Below are 17,440 nucleotides of genomic sequence, written 5' to 3' on the forward strand. Positions count from 1 at the left end.
TAGATCTTGAGTTTACTTACTGACTTGACATACCCACTCTTGTGTCATCAGCTGTCTTTATCAAGTGTTGACCCACTTCTGCTGTGAAATATTTATGTTTTTAAACATTTGCAAATATAAGAGGTTGAACCAGTGTTATACACTTTATTTTGTGGTGTTTTCTGAGAAGTGAATCTTTTTCCATCCTCTGTAGTCTTCAGCCTGTCTTGGCAGACCACTTACCAGGTGAGAGTTCTGATGCTGAGGAACAATTACATAAAAAGCAGCGACTCAATCTGGTTTCTTCATCATCGGATGGCACCTGTGTGGCAGCTCGAACACGTCCTGTACTGAGCTGTAAGAAACGGAGGCTTGTTCGACCTAGCAGCATTGTTCCTCTGTCCAAGAAGGTTAGTATCAGTGAGCCTTGGTCATGGCCAAACCACGGGCCTCATGGTCTGATAGAGGGATGAGTCTCCTACCACTCTTGGTTCATTTAACAAGTATTTTTTCAAACTGGACTAACCACCAAGGTTTTATGGGGTGCTTAAAAAAAATGCGAGGTTCCTGGATCCTCTTTAGTAGAGATTCTGATCAGGTACTTTGGGGCAAAGCTCCTAAGTGACTCTTCAGCCATGTGTGGAAAGAATTGGATGAAATTTTTTTTTTAAGAACTTCAAAGAATTGAAAGGATTAGTACTGCTGTCAACACTTTGGAGGAAAGCATGCGTTCTCACCTATGCTGAATATGGTAATATGGAATGTTTTGCCACAGCAAGAAACTTCCATTAAAATTTCTAAATAAGTGATTGTCTACTCGCATGTACCAAAGTTGGCTTTATTCTAAAACTAGGGAAATAATAATCCAGTTAAATTGGTACCATTCAGTAGTTACCAGCTTTAACTTTGAAGCTCATACTTGTTACTGCTCACATGCACACACAGAGATCTCTGAAGAGACTCAGAGTTTGTGGAAGGTAAAATGAAATGTGACATAATATTTCTTGTACAGAGTGGCTACTATTAGCGATTTGATTTTCTTCACTTGCTCAGTAAATGTTTGTTAAACTTCTACAGTTAGCCAGATCTGTGCTAAGGCATTGATAATGCCCTAAAAGAGACAAAAATCTTTACCTTCAAAGAAGAAAATGTGTAAACAGTGGTCTTTCCCCGATCTTGACCCTTCTCACCTTGATCAACTATGTAAACTAGGTAAACATCATAAAAATTACACAATTTGGGCCCAGTGTCGTGGCCTAGCAGCTAAAGTCCTCACCTTGAACGCGCCAGGATTCCATATGGGCGCCGGTTCTAATCCCAGCAGCTCCACTTCCCATCCAGCTCCCTGCCTGTGGCCTGGGAAAGCAGTCAAGGACGGCCCAAAGCTTTGGGACCCTGCACCCGTGTGGAATACTCTGAAGAAGTTCCTGGCCCCTGGCTTCGGGTCGGCATAGCATCGGCCGTTGCGCTCACTTGGGGAGTGAATCATTGGACAGAAGATGATCCTCTCTCTCCTCCTCTCTCTATATATTTTAAATAAAGAATCTTTACCTTTATGGAGTTTTCTAGTTGGGACAGAGAAAAAATAAATTAATAAATGAACTAGTTAATGCGTCTTAAAACCTTATATACTGGAGCAAAAAATTCAGCACAAGGAAATCTTGGGAGTTCAAATAACAAATTGTTAGGTATCAGGCCTTGAGCTAAACTTACAGGTGTGAACTATGAGGGAAGTAGTGACTGAAGGTGAAAGAAAATCCGAAACAGTGAGGCATGCGCAAAACAAGGGAAGCAAATGTGTTAGAAAGGTTTGTTCATCTCTCAGATGCTGCAAACAGGTCAGGTAAAACCAAGTATGAGAATTGGAGCACCTGGATTTGACAGAACTAAGGCTGTTTGAAACCTTCCCTGGGCAGTTTTGTCTTTAAAGGTAGGGTTACGGAGAGAAAGAGGGAGTCCGGAACTTTCTGTCCACTGATTCACTCCCCAGATGGCTGCAAAGCTGAGCTGGGGCCATCCAAAGCCAGCTTCTTCCAGATCTCCTTGGTACAGGGGTCCAAGCACTTGAGCCATCTCTGCACATTAGCAGGAACCTGGATCAAAAGTAGTACAGCTGGGATTTGAACTGGCACGCATCAGCTTTATCCAGTATGCCGCAGCACCAGCCCTGTAAGCTAAGTAGTTTTAACAGATGGGGAAAAAGGGTTTGAGTGGGTTCAGTATAGGACAGAAGAAATTGTGGGGCCTGTTCGAAATGAAGGGGCCATATTGTTCTTTCCAAACTTTTTATTACTTTTTTAAAAAAATGATAGTCAGCTATGTTGTTTTCCCAGAGTTGACATTAAAAACTACCACAAATTGGATGGTTTAAAACAGCAATTTACTCTCACAGTTCTGGGCTGGACGTCTGAAGCCAAGATGTGGGCAGCGCATTTCTTTACGTAAAGCCTTTAGGAAAGAACCCAGACGTTGTGATATTGAACTGTTAAGATCCTCATCTTTTTTTTTTTTTTTTTTTTTAAGATTTATTTATTTTCATTGCAAAGTCAGATATACAGGGAGGAGAGACAGAGAGGAAAATCTTCCGTCCAATGATTCACTCCCCAAGTGAGCGCAACGGCCAGTGCTATGCCGATCTGAAGCTGGGAACCAGGAACCTCTTCCAGGTCTCCCACATGGGTGCAGGATCCCAAAGCTTTGGGCCATCCTTGACTGCTTTCCCAGGCCACAGGCAGGGAGCTGGATGGGAAGTGGAGCTGCCGGGATTAGAACCGGCACCCATATGGAATCCCAATGTGTTCAAGGCAAGGACTTTAGCTGCTAGGCCACACTGCTGGGCCCAAGATCCTCATCTTAACTCCTGGGGTAAACTCCCCAAGTACGTACACTGCTAAGTATTGACTAGCAGACAAGAGGATCTCGTGAAGGTTTGTGTGGTTCCTTTTCTTCATAACTTTCTCCTCTTGGGAAAAATTTGCCCTGTAGTTTCCTCTTATCTTGGCCTCTCCGTTCTGATCTCTGACAGTTTTTCCTTTTTTTTTGAAATACAGTGAATCCTTTGTCCTTCAGAATTCTCCCTACACTCTACGTTGTTCTTCAAGGCAGTTGTAAAGACCACCCCATTTTGTTTTAGTCTCAGAGTAGCTTCTTTGGGAAAGGGTAGCTTTATTTATGCTTACAGAGGAGGTTGCAAGATCAGGTGGCCCTGTAGTCCAGCAGCTAGTGGAGTATAGATACGGCAGTATTGGTGAGTCAGGACAAGAGAGAGAAGCAGGCAAAACTAAACGAAATAGACCTCTCACAAAAGGAACCCTCTGAGGGCACACCCAAGTGATCGAGAAACTACCCACCTGTGAGACACAACTGTTAGATCAAGTCCCCCTCCTTAATTAACCATTAACATTAAGCCACCTGAGTTGAAATCGCTGCATGAGTTTTAGGGCAACAGGAGTCCTACTTGACCCATAACAGGTTTCTAGTATAACTAGAAAGTATAGAGTCGCTTACTTCCACCATAGCCAGAAATATAAGTCCTGTGGTATTGAACATTAAAATTTTATGCTGTAGCCATTCATTTTAGTGCACTTAAGTGATCATCTCTCCCCTGCATCCTCTGAAAACTGGCAGTTAAATTTAAACTTGAACGTAGATCAATATGATACAGTAATAGGTTCAGGGGTTTAAAGACATTGCTTGGGGCACTCACATCTCATATTGTAGAGCCCAAACTTGCATCCTGATTCCACTACCCATCCCACTTCTTGCGGTATATTCCAGGGAAGCAACAAGTGATGACTCAAATGCTTAAATCTCTGCATCCAACTAGAGACCTGAGTTGAATTTCATTCTCCTGGCTTTGGCCTAGCTCAACCCCAACCGTAGGTAGATATTTGACGAATGAACCAATGAGTGGAAGGGCTCTCTGTGTGTCTCTGTTGCTCATCCTTACAAATAATTAAAAGTCGATTTTAAAAGTGGGCCATTCTTTTTATGTTGACCATTGGTAATTGTATCCTGAACCCAATATTTCATTAAGAGTTGAAGAATGATGATATTCTGCTTATACCATTTCTTTTATTTTTTTAGCTAGAATATATCTATAAGGGCAAATTTGTTAACAGTTACATGTTTATACTTTGAAGAACCTGAATATCATTTACTTGCCAATTTTTCAAATAATTAATCTGCTGTCATGCAGTAACTGGATTATATGATTAATAATAAGTCATTGATTTAAACCTATTTTGGGGGACACTTCCAGTCATAGTATTCATTCTTAAGCAGTCTTGTGTCTGCCTAGTGACAGCCTACTCAGGCTTGTTCTCTCCTTGACTACAGTAATCTTTGAAGTCTGCTCTTCCTTAAGAAATATCTGAGGCAGCCTTCCTTGATAAAGCGAGAGGTTTATTTGGTCTCCAAATTTATGGTGGTTCATAGTCTGGGATCAGCTAGGCCCCATTGTTTGGCCTCTGGTGAGGCCATTTGTTGCTGACAGAGTCCTGGAATGGCACGGTGCGTCACCCAACAAAGCATATACTTGCTCATTCTCTCTCTTTCTCCCCCATTCCTCCTTCTCCTGGCAAAGCCCTTAGTGATTTTTTTTAAGTGGTTGGGGGGGACATTGATTTTTAATAGCAGCATTATAGAGCGAGATTTTATATCTTACATCTGCTGGTTAACTCCCCAAATGGCCACAGTAATTGGGCTGGTCCAGAGCCAGGAGCTACTTTGGATCTCCCACATAGGTACAAGGGATCATGCACTGGGCCGCCATCTGATGCTTTCCCAAGCACTTTAGCAGGGAGCTGGATAGATTGTGAAACAGCAGGGATTCGAAACAATGCCCACAATAGTGTTGGTGCCGTAGGCAACTTTACTAGCCATGCCACAGTAATAACCCCTCCGATTTTTGTTCATTTGTTTTTAGATTATTTGAAAGAACAACAAGTAGAGGGGGAAAGACAAAAAAACATCACCTACTGGCTCTAAATGCCTGCAATAGCCAGAATTGGGGCAGACCATGCCAGGAGCTTGGAACTCCATCCAGGCTTGCCGAATGAGTAGCAAGGGCCCAGAGGTCTATCCTCTGCTGTCCTGGGAGCATCAGCAGAATCCTGGATTGGAAGTGGAACAGCCAGGACTTGAATTGGCATTCTAATGTGGGATGCATACCTGGGAATAGGTGGCTTAACCCACTGCCACAACCCTGGCCCCCACTATTTTAATTAATGGAGATCATCTGTTCTTTAACATTTTTGAGGTCCTCATTGAAAAAACAAGCTAGGGCATAATGTGATATCTCTGTGGCTAAATCCTCGCCTTACACACGCTGTGGTCTCACGTGACCGCTGGTTTGTGTTCCAGCTGCTCCACTTCCCATCCTGCACCCAGGTGGGAGACCTGGAAGAAGCTCTTGGCTCCTAGCGTTGGATCTCATCAGCTCCGCTGTTGTAGCCTCTTGGGGAGTGAACCAATAGATGGAAGATCTTTCTCTCTGTATCTCCTTCTCTGTAAAAATCTGCCTTTCCTATAAAAATAAATCTTTAAGAAGACTAATCTTAAACAATTCCTTTTTAAGCAAACATGTTGAGTTTACTGATTCAGTGTCATTCAGAAATGTACAGCATTTGAACATCAGGGTTCCCCCCCTAAGATTTATTTATTTATTTTTATTGCAAAGTCAGATATACAAAGAGGAAGAGACAGAGAGGATCATCTTCTGTCCAATGATTCACTCCCCAAGTGACCGCAGTCGCTGGTGCTGTGCCATTCTGAAGCCAGGAGCCAGGAACTTCCTCCAGGTCTCCCACACAGGTGCAGGGTCCCAAGGCTTTCGTTGGGCCATCCTCAACTGCTTTCGCAGGCTGCAAGCAGGGAGCTGAATGGGAAGTGGAGCTGCCGGGATTAGAATTGGCGCCCATATGGGAACCTAGTGTGGTCAAGGCTAGGACTCTAGGCTACTGCACCAGACCCCATGGTTTTATATATAATGTGATTTTTTTCACTAAAAATTCACATCAGTGCTTTTGTATATGCCTCTCTTTGCATATTGTTTGTGCTTTACTATAACGATTTTATTTTATCCTGAATGTTTTAGACATTTATCTAGGGTAGCATTAGAAACTGACATAGGTTGCAATATAATGTTCCACTTACAAATAGATTTAGATTGGGCCCGGCGGCGTGACCTAGTAGCTAAAGTCCTCGCCTTGAACACACCTGGATCCCATGTGGACGCCGGTTGTAATCCCGGCAGCTCCACTTCCCATCCAGTTCCCTGCTTGTGGCCTGGGAAGGCAGTCGAGGATGGCCCAAAGCTTTGGGATCCTGCACCCATGTGGGAGACCCGGAAGAGGTTCCTGGTTCCCAGCTTTGGATCAGCATAGCATCGGCCGTTGCGCTCACTTGGGGAGTGAATCATTGGACGGAAGATCTTCCTGTCTCTCCTCCTCTCTGTATTTCTGACTTTCCAATAAATAAATAAAATCTTAAGAAAAAAAAAACCAAATAGATTTAGATAGCTAGTTTTTCACCTTACGAGTGCTTTTTATTTATTTATTTATTTATTGACTTTTTTAAGGTCATAAGCAACATTTGCCATGTGCAGACCTAGATCTCCAGCCCTTTTCTCTTTATTAGGCTAGTCTTACAGCTTGTTCAGTTAATTGGTCTGTTTCCACCTCTCTGCCCCGGAAGTGGATATCAAGTAAAGTTGAACTCCAAAAGGGCAACTCTTAAATTTGTTTTTGTAATTTTTTTGTGTGTGTTAAAGGCATTACAGAAAGAGGATGAGATTTTCCATCTACTGATTTATTCCCAAAATGGACAGAACAGCCAGGTCTGGTCCCAGCCTGTGCCAGGTGTCAGAAGGTTTTACCAGTTCTTGTGGGTTCAGGGGCCCAAACCTTGGATCTGAAGTGAGTGTCTGCCACTGAAACCAGCACCCATTTAGGATGCCATTGCCACATTCAAAGGGGGTTAGCTTGCTACACCATTGCATTGTCCCCCCATTGACATTATCTTTTTAATCTCTGCTAAATCCACTTACTTATTCACTTGAAGAATATAGTCATAGTGGTGTTTTTTTGTTTGTTTGTTTGTTTGTTTTAAGATTTATTGGGCCCAGCAGCTAAGGTCCTCACCTTGAACGTGCTAGGATTCCATATGGGCACCGGTTCTAATCCCGGCAGCTCCACTTCCCATCCAGCTCCCTGCCTGTGGCCTGGGGAAGCGGTCGAGGACGGCCCAAAGCCCAAAGCTTTGGGACCCTGCACCCGTGTGGGAGACCCGGAAGAGGTTCCTGGCTCCTGGCTTCGGATCGGCATAGCACCGGCCATTGCGCCCACTTGGGGAGTGAATCATCGGACAGAAGATCTTCCTCTCTGTATATCTGACTTTCCAATAAAAAATAAATCTTTGAAAAAAAAAAAAAGATTTATTTATTTTTATTGGAAAGTCAAATTTACAGAGAGAAGCAGATACGGAGTTAAAGATTTTCTGTCTGCTGGTTCACTCCCAAAGTAGCTACACAGCCTTAGCTGATCCGATCCAGTGCCAGGAGCTTCTTCCTGCTCTCTGACACAGGCGCAGGGTCCCAAGGCTTTGGGCTGTCCTCTGCTGCTTTCCCGGGCCACTAGCAGGGAGCTGGAAGGGAAGTAGAGTAGCCAAGATACAAACTGGCACCCATATGGGATCCCAATGCATGCTGCTCTAGGTACTATGCCGGGCCCAAGGAATGTAGTCTTTTACATAAAATGGAATGTTGTTGATGTTCTGGGGCAATATATAAGGGGAAATAAATGTTTCTTTTTTAGGGCTTCTTGTTTTGATTACTTGAAAATCTTTTTCTAGCCTTTAATATTCAACATTTGGTGCAGTTTCTAGATTCTAACCTGCTTTCCTAAACTTTCCCATTCATCTAGTATACGGTGTGATTTTCATCCCTGTTGGTATAGTCATGTCTCCTTACAGAATGATGCTTTCCCCAAAAGCACAAGGTTATGTCTGTGCAGGAATGTCATCTTTATGGTTAGTATCTTTTCCTTTCAGTAGCATCAACAGATTGCCTCTTACTGGAATTTTTGCTTCCAGAATAGACAGTTTGCACTGTGGTTGGGATGCTCCTTGGTATACTCGTGTCTGTTATTGGAGTGCTGGCTCTATTTCCATTTGCATCTTCTTGCTCATAGACGCTCTGGGCAGCTATGGGTACTTGGATCCCTGTCATTCTTCTGTTGTTGAAGACCTAGACCTCAGTGCAAGTTCTTGCTTCCTGCTTCTGCCCCAATTGTTGTATCTGAGGAGTGAGACAGTGGGTGTAAGATTCACTCATGTCTACCTGCCTTTCAGTCTGATTAGATAAAGTAATTTTTTTAAAGATTTATTTAATTTTTATTGGAAAGGCAGATATACAGAGAGGAGAGACAGAGAGGAAGATCTTCTGTCCGATGATTCACTCCCCAAGTGAGCGCAACGGGCCAATACTATGCCGATCCGAAGCCAGGAGCCTCTTCCGGGTCTCCCACACGGGGTGCAGGGTCCCAAAGCTTTGGGCCGTCCTCTGCTGCTTTCCCGGGCCACAGGCAGGGAGCTGGATGGGAAGCGGGGCTGCTGGGATTAGAACCGGCGCCCATATGGGATCCCGGGCGTGCAAGGCGAGGACCTTAACCACTGTGCCACCGCGCCAGGCCCAGTAAAGTATTAAAAAAAAGTTATTGCTGAAGTATAATTTGCCCAATCTGACCTTCAGAAAATCTTTTCTGACATTCATCTATACGGTTGCTAGATGGAAACAGTTAGGGAATATTGATAAAAGAACACATTGTTTGTTTTTCTTATACATGTCCACAAAGCAGAGCCATTTTCAAGAGATGTGTCTGATTGAAATAAATGCAGTTCTTGCAGGTTTACAGAATTGGGATGTTTTCTTGGCTTTCCTTGATAGAACCTGGCTTCTAGGATCTTGTCTCATTTTTCTAACCCAAAAACTTTCTTGTTTTTTTTCTACAAATCATTCCCATAATTGATGCATGAGTTTTGTAGTAGTGGGTTTCAGACGAGTTTAAAGAGTAGTTTGTGTGTTCCTGGTAGCCTGAGTATTCTGCCCTCTTGAGACCGTCTGAATTGTGGAGGAGATACAGAAGTGTGATTGAAAAAGCTGTGTTACTGAAAGCTCATGAATGAAGTTACTAAAAAAGACAAGTCAATTCCCATCTCGTTGTGGACCAGCTCTTCATCTTAGAAGGAAGTTGAACAAGGAGGTGAAAACACAGGGTTTGTGAAGTGTTCTCAACAAGGCAGAGTTAGCATCTTTTAAGGTGACAGATTCCTGAGTAAGCTTTCATTATCAGTGTCACATAGGTGTCTTAAAAGGTTTTCTGATTTTTCAGGATAATTAACAAGGGAGCTGGCTTTTAACCAGTGCCGAATTATCTCTGAATTTGGTTTTGCTTTTCACAGGTTCACCGAAACAACACACTCCGTTCTGGCTGTGATGTGAATCCCTTCTGTGCACTGTGTGGTTCAGGCAGTGTCACCATCGTGCCTCCTGAAATCCACTACGAAGCCCCTCTGTTGGAACGTCTTTCCCAGTTGGACGCTTGTGTTCATCCTGTTCTAGCATTTCCAGATGGTAAGCAAGACTACAGAATATGAAGTTCAGTAAATTAAGTACAAGAAATCAGCTATGCTCCTGGTGCAGTTCAGGTAGTCTCCAGGTCACACTGCCTGTCAACAAACTCATTTTCTAAAATTTTGTACAAGAGATCCAACAAACCGGATCTCCCCTGAATCCAGCTTATGCAGATTGCACTTTGGCTCTTTGAGTGGTCAGTAGGAACCTAGAGTCAGTTGCCTCCAAGTACAGAAAAATCTCTGGTCCATGTATATCTCTTACAATGTGTTGTCTGCAGTCTTCAGAATCATAAAAGACAAATGTATTTTCTGTATAAATTACCCAGTCTGGTATTCTACTAAAGCAATACAATGCAAAACAAAGACAATGGGTAAGTAAATAAATTTCTTTGGCAAATGCAAATTAAAAAAAAAAAAAGATGTGTTGTCTGTATTCCATAATATACAACAAAATGGGCATTCCTATCTGGGAGTGTCCTCTTGTTGAGGTAGCTGGTTATGTGATGACTTTCCAGGCTATACATAAGCGTGGATACTCAGCATACAATAATTTTCTACCAGTTGCCTGCAGGACAAGCCTGTTTCTGCTGGTCCTCCTTTTCCACCTATTTCCCCACCTCTGTGTTTTGTTTTGTTTTGTATTAAGAGCTGTTTGCTTGTTTGTTTATTTGAAAGGCTGTGTGGCAACGAGAAGAAGAGAGATCTCCTACCTGCTGGTTCTCTCCAAAATGGCTGCAACAGCCAGAGTTAGGTTGAAGCCAGGAGCCAGGAATTCAGTCTGAGTCTCCCACATGAGTGGCAGGGGTCAAAGTATTTGTGCGTCTTTGTTTATCTAAGCACATTAGTGGGGAGCTAGATGGGAAGCAAAGAAGCCAGGACTCAAACTGATGCTTCAGTATTGGATAGTGGTGTTACAAGCACAGCTTACTGCATTATGCCACGAAACCACTTGGAGCATTTGCTACTTCTTCCCAGCAACTAGCAGATACCTGGATTGGAACTGAAGTAGCTGGGATACAAACTGGCACCCATATGGGGATGGCAGCTTTACAGTTGGTGCATTTACCTAAGACACATCAGCTCTCCCACCAAAAAAAAAAAATTGAAAATTTATTCTTAAACCTACATCGCAGAGAATGCTCCTGCAGAGTATGTATGAATTCTTAGAAATGGTGCCTTTGTTCTGTGTCCTTGGCATCCAAAATTTCACTTTGGTATATGATTCACACAACATTTATTATGGTAAAAAAGAACACCCTTTCCTTGTGTAGAAGAAAATTAACAAGAGGTGGGAGAGGCTGATTTCATGGCGTAATGCAGTAAGCTATGCCACGTGCATCGGATACCTAGAGGGAGCTCCAGGCTTAGCCCTGGCCTCCACGAGCCTGACCATTGCAACCACCTGGGAGTCAACCATTGGATGGAAGACCTGTCTCCATCTCTCCCTCTCTGTAACTCTTACTTTCAAATTGATAGATAAATCTTTTTAGAAACTCAATTTTTTTATTTAAAGTGAAGGTAGTACCTAATTTTGTGTAAACTATAATTCATGACACAATTATGTGCCTTATCTGTCATACAGTAAAGGTTAATGAAATTAATAACTGAAGTTAGGAGGAGAGGTGTTTGGCCTAACAGGAGTACCTTCGTTCTACATTCGAGTGTCTGGTTCCAAATCCCATCTCTGGCTCCAGCATCCTACCAGTTACGACCCAGGAGGCCCTGATGATGCTTTGACTAATTATGTCCTGCCACTGTCTGTGGTTCACTTTGTCTAAAATCCACGTGGACTTAAAAGGAAGATACTTCCTTCAGTTATTGAAGCTAAACGCATTTACATCCCAAAGTTGGATAAAAAATATTTTCTGGTTTTTAACTGAACCATAATATTAACATTTTCTTTTATTTGAAAGGAAGGGTAGATTGAGAAGGTGAAAGTTGGAGATCTTCCATCTGCTAGTTCACGAAAACATGATAAAAAATACAGCCAATGCTCTGTTAGGGGATGCTGGCTTCACAGGTGGTGGGTGACTTAACTCATTGTGCCATGACACCATCCAGTGTGCCGCAGTACCGTGCAATCTTCATTTTCATTCCCCAGAATACTGCTTTTCCTTCACACACACACACACACCTTCTAACAACAGCCTTTTTTTTTTTTTTTTTTTTTAATTCAAAGTCAGATATACAGAGAGGAAGACTTTCCATCCACTGATTGACTCCCCAAGTAGCCACAACGGCCAGGGGTGAGCCAATCTGAAGTCAGGAGCCAGGAGCTTCTCCTGGGTTTCCCAATGGGTACAGCGTCCCATGGCTTTGGGCCATCCTCTACTGCTTTCCCAGGCTACAAGCAGGGAGCTGGATGGAGAGCAGAGCAAACCAGTGCCCAAATTGGATCCCAGCACATGGTTGGCAAGGACTTGACTAGGCAACCATGACAAGCCCCCAATTATCTTAACTCATTGCATGTCTGGGGTAGCCTATTAAGTGTTTGAGAATATGATGCTTAGCTGTTCTAAATTTGATGTCTGTTAGCTACTTTGTGTAGTTTTAGAATTAAGTCCAGCTGTTTCTGTTCATCCTAAATTCTGTCTGCTGCCTTGGTCTTGCCTTCCATGCCTCACTAAATGTGTCTAGATGGGATATAAATGCAATGAATGTGTAATTATGGGCGGCTTTGTGCCTGGCTGTGAAAGATGAGGGTGTTAGGGTGTAATCTCTCCAGACTCCAGCATGAAGGGCTTTGCTTCCTTATCACTCACCTAATCAGTTAAGTATATATAATCCTGAGAATGTGAACTTTGTGTAAACAGCTTAATAAGCACGCCACCTGCTGGTGCTGAGTATCTTTGTTCTTTAGGGACCGGGCCATAGTACTGATTAGGCTCCCATAACTGTCCTGCAGGAGGAGGAAGTGAGCAATACAAACACCCCGATAAAGTGTGCTTGAGAAAATGGTGGAAAGTGGCAGGTAAACAGCCAAATGAATCATGGGATGTCAGGCTGTGGTGGGCCTAAGCTGAGGTTTTCTCATACACCTTTTGTTTACAGAAACAGTAACTTGAGATACAGTATATATTAATCAGTTTTATTTTCCTGTTAACTGCCTCATAAGGAACTGTAGTATCTTCTCTGGTACTAACAGTTGAATCAAACTGCCTATGCAGGTAATGGAATTTAGGAAATTCTTTGTGTCACTCTCATGTAATTCTGTATTCTATTCTGTATTTCACTTTGAGGTTCTGATTTTAGTTTGTTTCAGATTTCTAATTCTCTACAGATTTCATGTGTTAACTGCTGTTCTCTGAGAGTGGGCATGTACACCTGTAGTACTTGTGAGATCAGTCTTGTTCACTGATCAGTGAATGTAAGCAGGTTCCTGGTCGTTCTCCCCCCCCCCCCCCCAAACATTTAGAGAATCTTCCATCCATTGGTTTATTCCCCATATGGCCAAACCAGCCAGAGATGAGCTGATCCAAAGCAAGGAGCTTCTTCTGGGCCTTTCATGTGGGTGCTAGGGCCTAAGGTGTTGGGCCATCCTCTACTGCTTTCCCAGATCATCAGCGTGAAGCTGAATTGGAACTGGAGCAGCAAAAATAACCAGCACTCTCTTGGGATACCAGTGCTGCATGAGAAGGATTAGTGTGCTATACCACCATCCCATCCCCATTCCTGTTTGTTTTTAAGTGGGAGTAATTGAAAGAAAACATAGACTTATAGCATCCTGAGTCCCTCAAACAGTTTTATCCCTCAGTGCTTATTCAGACAGTTTAAGTTGGGAAGTTACTATTGCTTCTGCTTAGCACTTCAACTCGAGGACAAAGGAGGTGTTCTACAATCATGCCAGTTTTCATTTAAGTAAAGGAAGAGGGGATTTCCATTGAGTCATTAATTCAGCCTGCCAAAATGTAGAGATTCAGCAGTTGTCTAATCTAACAATAACAAGAAGATGTCCTCTCTTTTCCCTTGTGCCTTCTCAGACTGATGGATAGTAACTATCTGTAGTTGTCCTCTAGGAATGATGTGTTAGCTGTGTCGATCGCAGACAGAGTGAAGAAAGCTCAAATAAACTAGAGTGCAACCAGCTCTTCCTCACCCTGCTGCTGGATTTTAATTATGAATTCCGCTTAAGTGCTGCTTGTTCATGATGTTTCCTTCTTTTCAGTGATGGCACCCAGATTTGAGACAGACCTGCTTCCGATTCCTGGATGTTTTCAACATATCCAAATCTCTTGTGTCTCTTCTCTGGTTTTCCCCTCGTTTCGTTGTAGGCTGGAAGAACAATAGGAAATACAAAAAGGAAAAAAATTACTCTGCTTTTGGAGTCCTTTTACATTACGATAATTGAACTGACAAGGGCTACAGGAAATCTTCCTATTTCTTGAGCCATCTACAAATTCCAGCTCAGCCTCCCCTTTCAGGTTATTGTGAATGACAGACTTCTCCTAGGCAGTGCTGTATTCCAACACACGTTCCCTCTCCCCTCTGAATTAGAGCAGGGAATCTTTGCCATCAATACCACTGCGCTATTTTAGATTATTAATTGATAGGATGGTTTTGTGTTTTTTTTTTTTCACGTAGCTGTTATAGAAATGGAAATAAATGAATCTTCTTATCTGTTGTTTGAGAGGTAGAAAGAGCTCCCATCCATGGGTTCACTGTGCAAATGCCCAGTTGTGGATCCAGAGGACAGGAGCTGGGATTGCAATTTTTGTGGTAGTAGGAGTCCAGCTATAGAGTCAGAACCCAGAAGCAGCTCTTAAACCCAAGTGCGAGAATGTGGGTTTCTTAACTGTCATCCTAAGTACCTGGCTAAATGCCTATTCCTCCAAAATTTTGTTTTTAATGTATGTTTTTTAACATCCACTTTATTTGAAGGACAGATTTACAGAGAAGGTGAGACAAGATCCTCCATCCACTGATTAATTCCTCAGAGGGCTGCAGTGACTGGAGCTGAACCAAATCAAGCACAATAGCCAGGGACTCCCGTGCAGGTGCACGGTTCCATGGACTTGGGTCATCCTCTGCTGCTTTCCCTGGCAGTTAGCAGGGAGCTGATTGGAAATGGAGCAGCCATGACATGAACAGGCACCCATATGGGATGCCAGTTCCTGCAGATGAAAGCTACAGTAGTTACTCTCAGAGAGGTCTTTCAGCTTGGGGATAAAATCATCCCTGAGAATGTTGGCTGTTTAATTTGCTTGTTCTTGTTCCTATCCTGGGAAGTCCCAGAATTCAAACTTGTTCTTTAGCATGTCGTGAAACCCATGGCATATATTATGGAAGAGTGGTTAATGTGTTCTGTGACTGGAACCAGGATGAACTGTAGGTCCCTGGGATGACCTGCATCTCCTGTCAGAAAGCCAGACTGAGTCTTGGTTCTGCCTTCCTGGCATTGTTCTGAGGAGGCAGCAGCTAAGGGCCTGAGTGGAGCTCCTGTCCTCCACCTGGCCTGGCACTGACTATTGGGCATTTGGGGAGGGAATCCTCTGGTGCAGCATGTCTACCACCCTGTCCCACCCCTATCATTCCGCCTTTCAATTGATGATTTTAACGCTGCACGACTCTGTATCCTTTCATCTTCCTTGGGAATAATCTGACAAATGTCAGGCTTTGCCATGAATTAAGCCTGTATATCCTTTTAGTCCATAAGAGTGTGTAGGCGTTGAGAATGTAATAAAGGGCCCGGCGCGGTGGCGCAAGTGGTTAAAGGTCCTCGCCTTGCACGCCCGGGATCCCATATGGGCGCCGGTTCTAATCCCGGCAGCCCCGCTTCCTTTCCAGCTCCCTGCCTGTGTCTTGGGAAAGCAGTCGAGGACGGCCCAAAGCTTTGGGAACCTGCACCCGCATGGGAGACCCGGAAGAGGCTCCTGGCTTTGGACCGGCATAGTATCGGCCCGTTGCGCTCACTTGGGGAGTGAATCATCGGACAGAAGATCTTCCTCTCTGTCTCTCCTCTCTGTATATCTGCCTTTCCAATGAAAAAAAAATAATAATAATAATAAAAAAAAAAGAGAGAGAATGTAATAAACCCATATTTGGTTGTTTTTTTTTTTTTAATATAAAATTTTATTTTGACATTCTTTACATAGTTAATTAGGGTAAGAAGGTTCAAGGGCTACAGGAAAGTGGATAATACTAGTATGTTTTCCATATTGTTACCTTCATGTTTAAAGCGGGGTATTAAGGGAGAAGGCCCACCCAATTTCCCACCCTCCCCAGGTCCTGGATGTAGTAAACCCGTATTTGAATGTTAGATCTTACTTCAACTAAACTGTAACCTTGGACATAGTTAATCACTCCTCTAAGGTTGTTTGCTATCTTGAATGTAAACGTCATGTTGCTTACCTCATGGAATTACTGTGTACATTAAGTGACATAGGCATGAAGAATAAACACAGTGCCTGTCACATAAGACTGAGTTTGATGAAGTAAATTTATTCCTCCCTCCAAACTGTAAATATTTAGAAACTTGAGAGGCCAATGCCGTGGCATAGTAGGCTAAACCTCTGCCTGTGGTACCAGTTTGTGTCCCAGCTGCTGCTTCCAATTCAGCTTCCTGTTTATGGCCTCGGAAAGCAGCAGAGGCAGCCCAAGGCCTTGGGCATGTGCAGCTGTGTGGGGAGACCTAAAGGAGGATTTTGGCTCTTGGCTTCAGATAGGCTCTACTATGGCAGTCATTTGGGGAGTGAATCAGTGGATGGAAGGGTCTCCTCTGTACACTCTTCTTCTCAAATTGAACTTATCTTTAGAAATCTTTTTTAAAATAAAAATCTAGTTTTAGTAGAATGAGTATTAATAGCTTTGGAGAAGAAAGAACACATACTCTCAGTGGTGAGATATATAGTGGTTTTTTTCTCAGCATTTTTTTTGAAAGGCAGAGTAGAAAGTGGAAAGAAATGGATTATGAGTATTTTTCTTAATTGCTGGTTCACTTCCCAAGTGGACAAAACAGCCACGTCAAACCCAGGAATCAGGATATTTCTGCATCTCCCAAGCGGCTGACATGGGCCCAAGTCTTTGGGTATCATTGGCTGATTTCCCAGGAGCATTATAGCAAGAAGCTGGGTTAGATACCAAGCAGACAAGACTCTTGCTGACATCCTGGTGTCAGTGTGGATGCCAGCATGAGGAGGCAGCTTAATCTGATGTACCGCAGTCCTGATCCCTGCAGTGATTTTTGAAAGGTGAAAAACAGAATAATATCTTAAGATACATGCATGAAAGCTATGTAGAAGAAGTGGTTTGTCCAGAGTTGAAGTGGACCGAGTAGAAATTAGGACCCTGATGTTTGTCTTGATAATTAATTGGATGCATCTTGAAGTAGCCAAGTGGAGTTTCCTTCCCTTGTTCTTGCTTCTGCCACTTTGCCCCAGTGCCTTCTAAGCAGTGTTGGGAATTTCACTCCATGGTGAAGCAGTGGTGCACATTCAGGCTGGGGATGGGATGATGTCCCTGGTGCTCAATGACTCCTTAAGGAGCTGAGAGCTAGAGTCTGTGCTGCTTTTACACTAAAATGACCTGGAAAGCTTTGCAGAACTCAAGAAAGACTCACATCTTGCTGCTGTGTGAAGTATCAAATATTGAAAGCATAGGAAAATCTGTCATAAGTCATTGTTGCAGGCCCTACCCAAACTAACTGATAGATCAAGAAATAAGTTATCAGGCCTGGTGTGGTAACTCAGTGGCTAAAGTCCTCATTTTACATACACCCAGATCCCATTTGGGAATTGGTTCATGTCCCAGCTACCCCGCTTCCCCTCCAGCTCCCTGCTTGTGGCCTAGGAAAGCAGTCCAGGACAGCCCAAGTCCTTGTGACCCTGCAGCC

General features: G+C 43.3%; 1 protein-coding gene across 10 annotated transcripts in view; it reads left to right on the forward strand.

The window, feature by feature from the left end:
• KANSL1 (KAT8 regulatory NSL complex subunit 1) overlaps window positions 1–17,440 on the forward strand; it is a 199,526-nt gene that overhangs the window by 171,588 nt on the left and 10,498 nt on the right. For all 10 annotated transcript variants that reach the window (XM_040989227.1, XM_040989225.1, XM_040989220.1 and 7 more), the window contains 2 exons: window positions 194–389; window positions 9,439–9,610. In XM_040989227.1, the coding sequence (XP_040845161.1) occupies window positions 194–389; window positions 9,439–9,610 (368 nt within the window). The remainder of the gene's footprint in view (window positions 1–193; window positions 390–9,438; window positions 9,611–17,440) is intronic.

Source organism: Ochotona curzoniae, unplaced genomic scaffold (genome assembly GCF_017591425.1).
Source record: "Ochotona curzoniae isolate NIBS_2020 unplaced genomic scaffold, NIBS_Ocur_1.0 contig_520, whole genome shotgun sequence".
Classification (NCBI taxonomy): Eukaryota; Metazoa; Chordata; class Mammalia; order Lagomorpha; family Ochotonidae; genus Ochotona; species Ochotona curzoniae.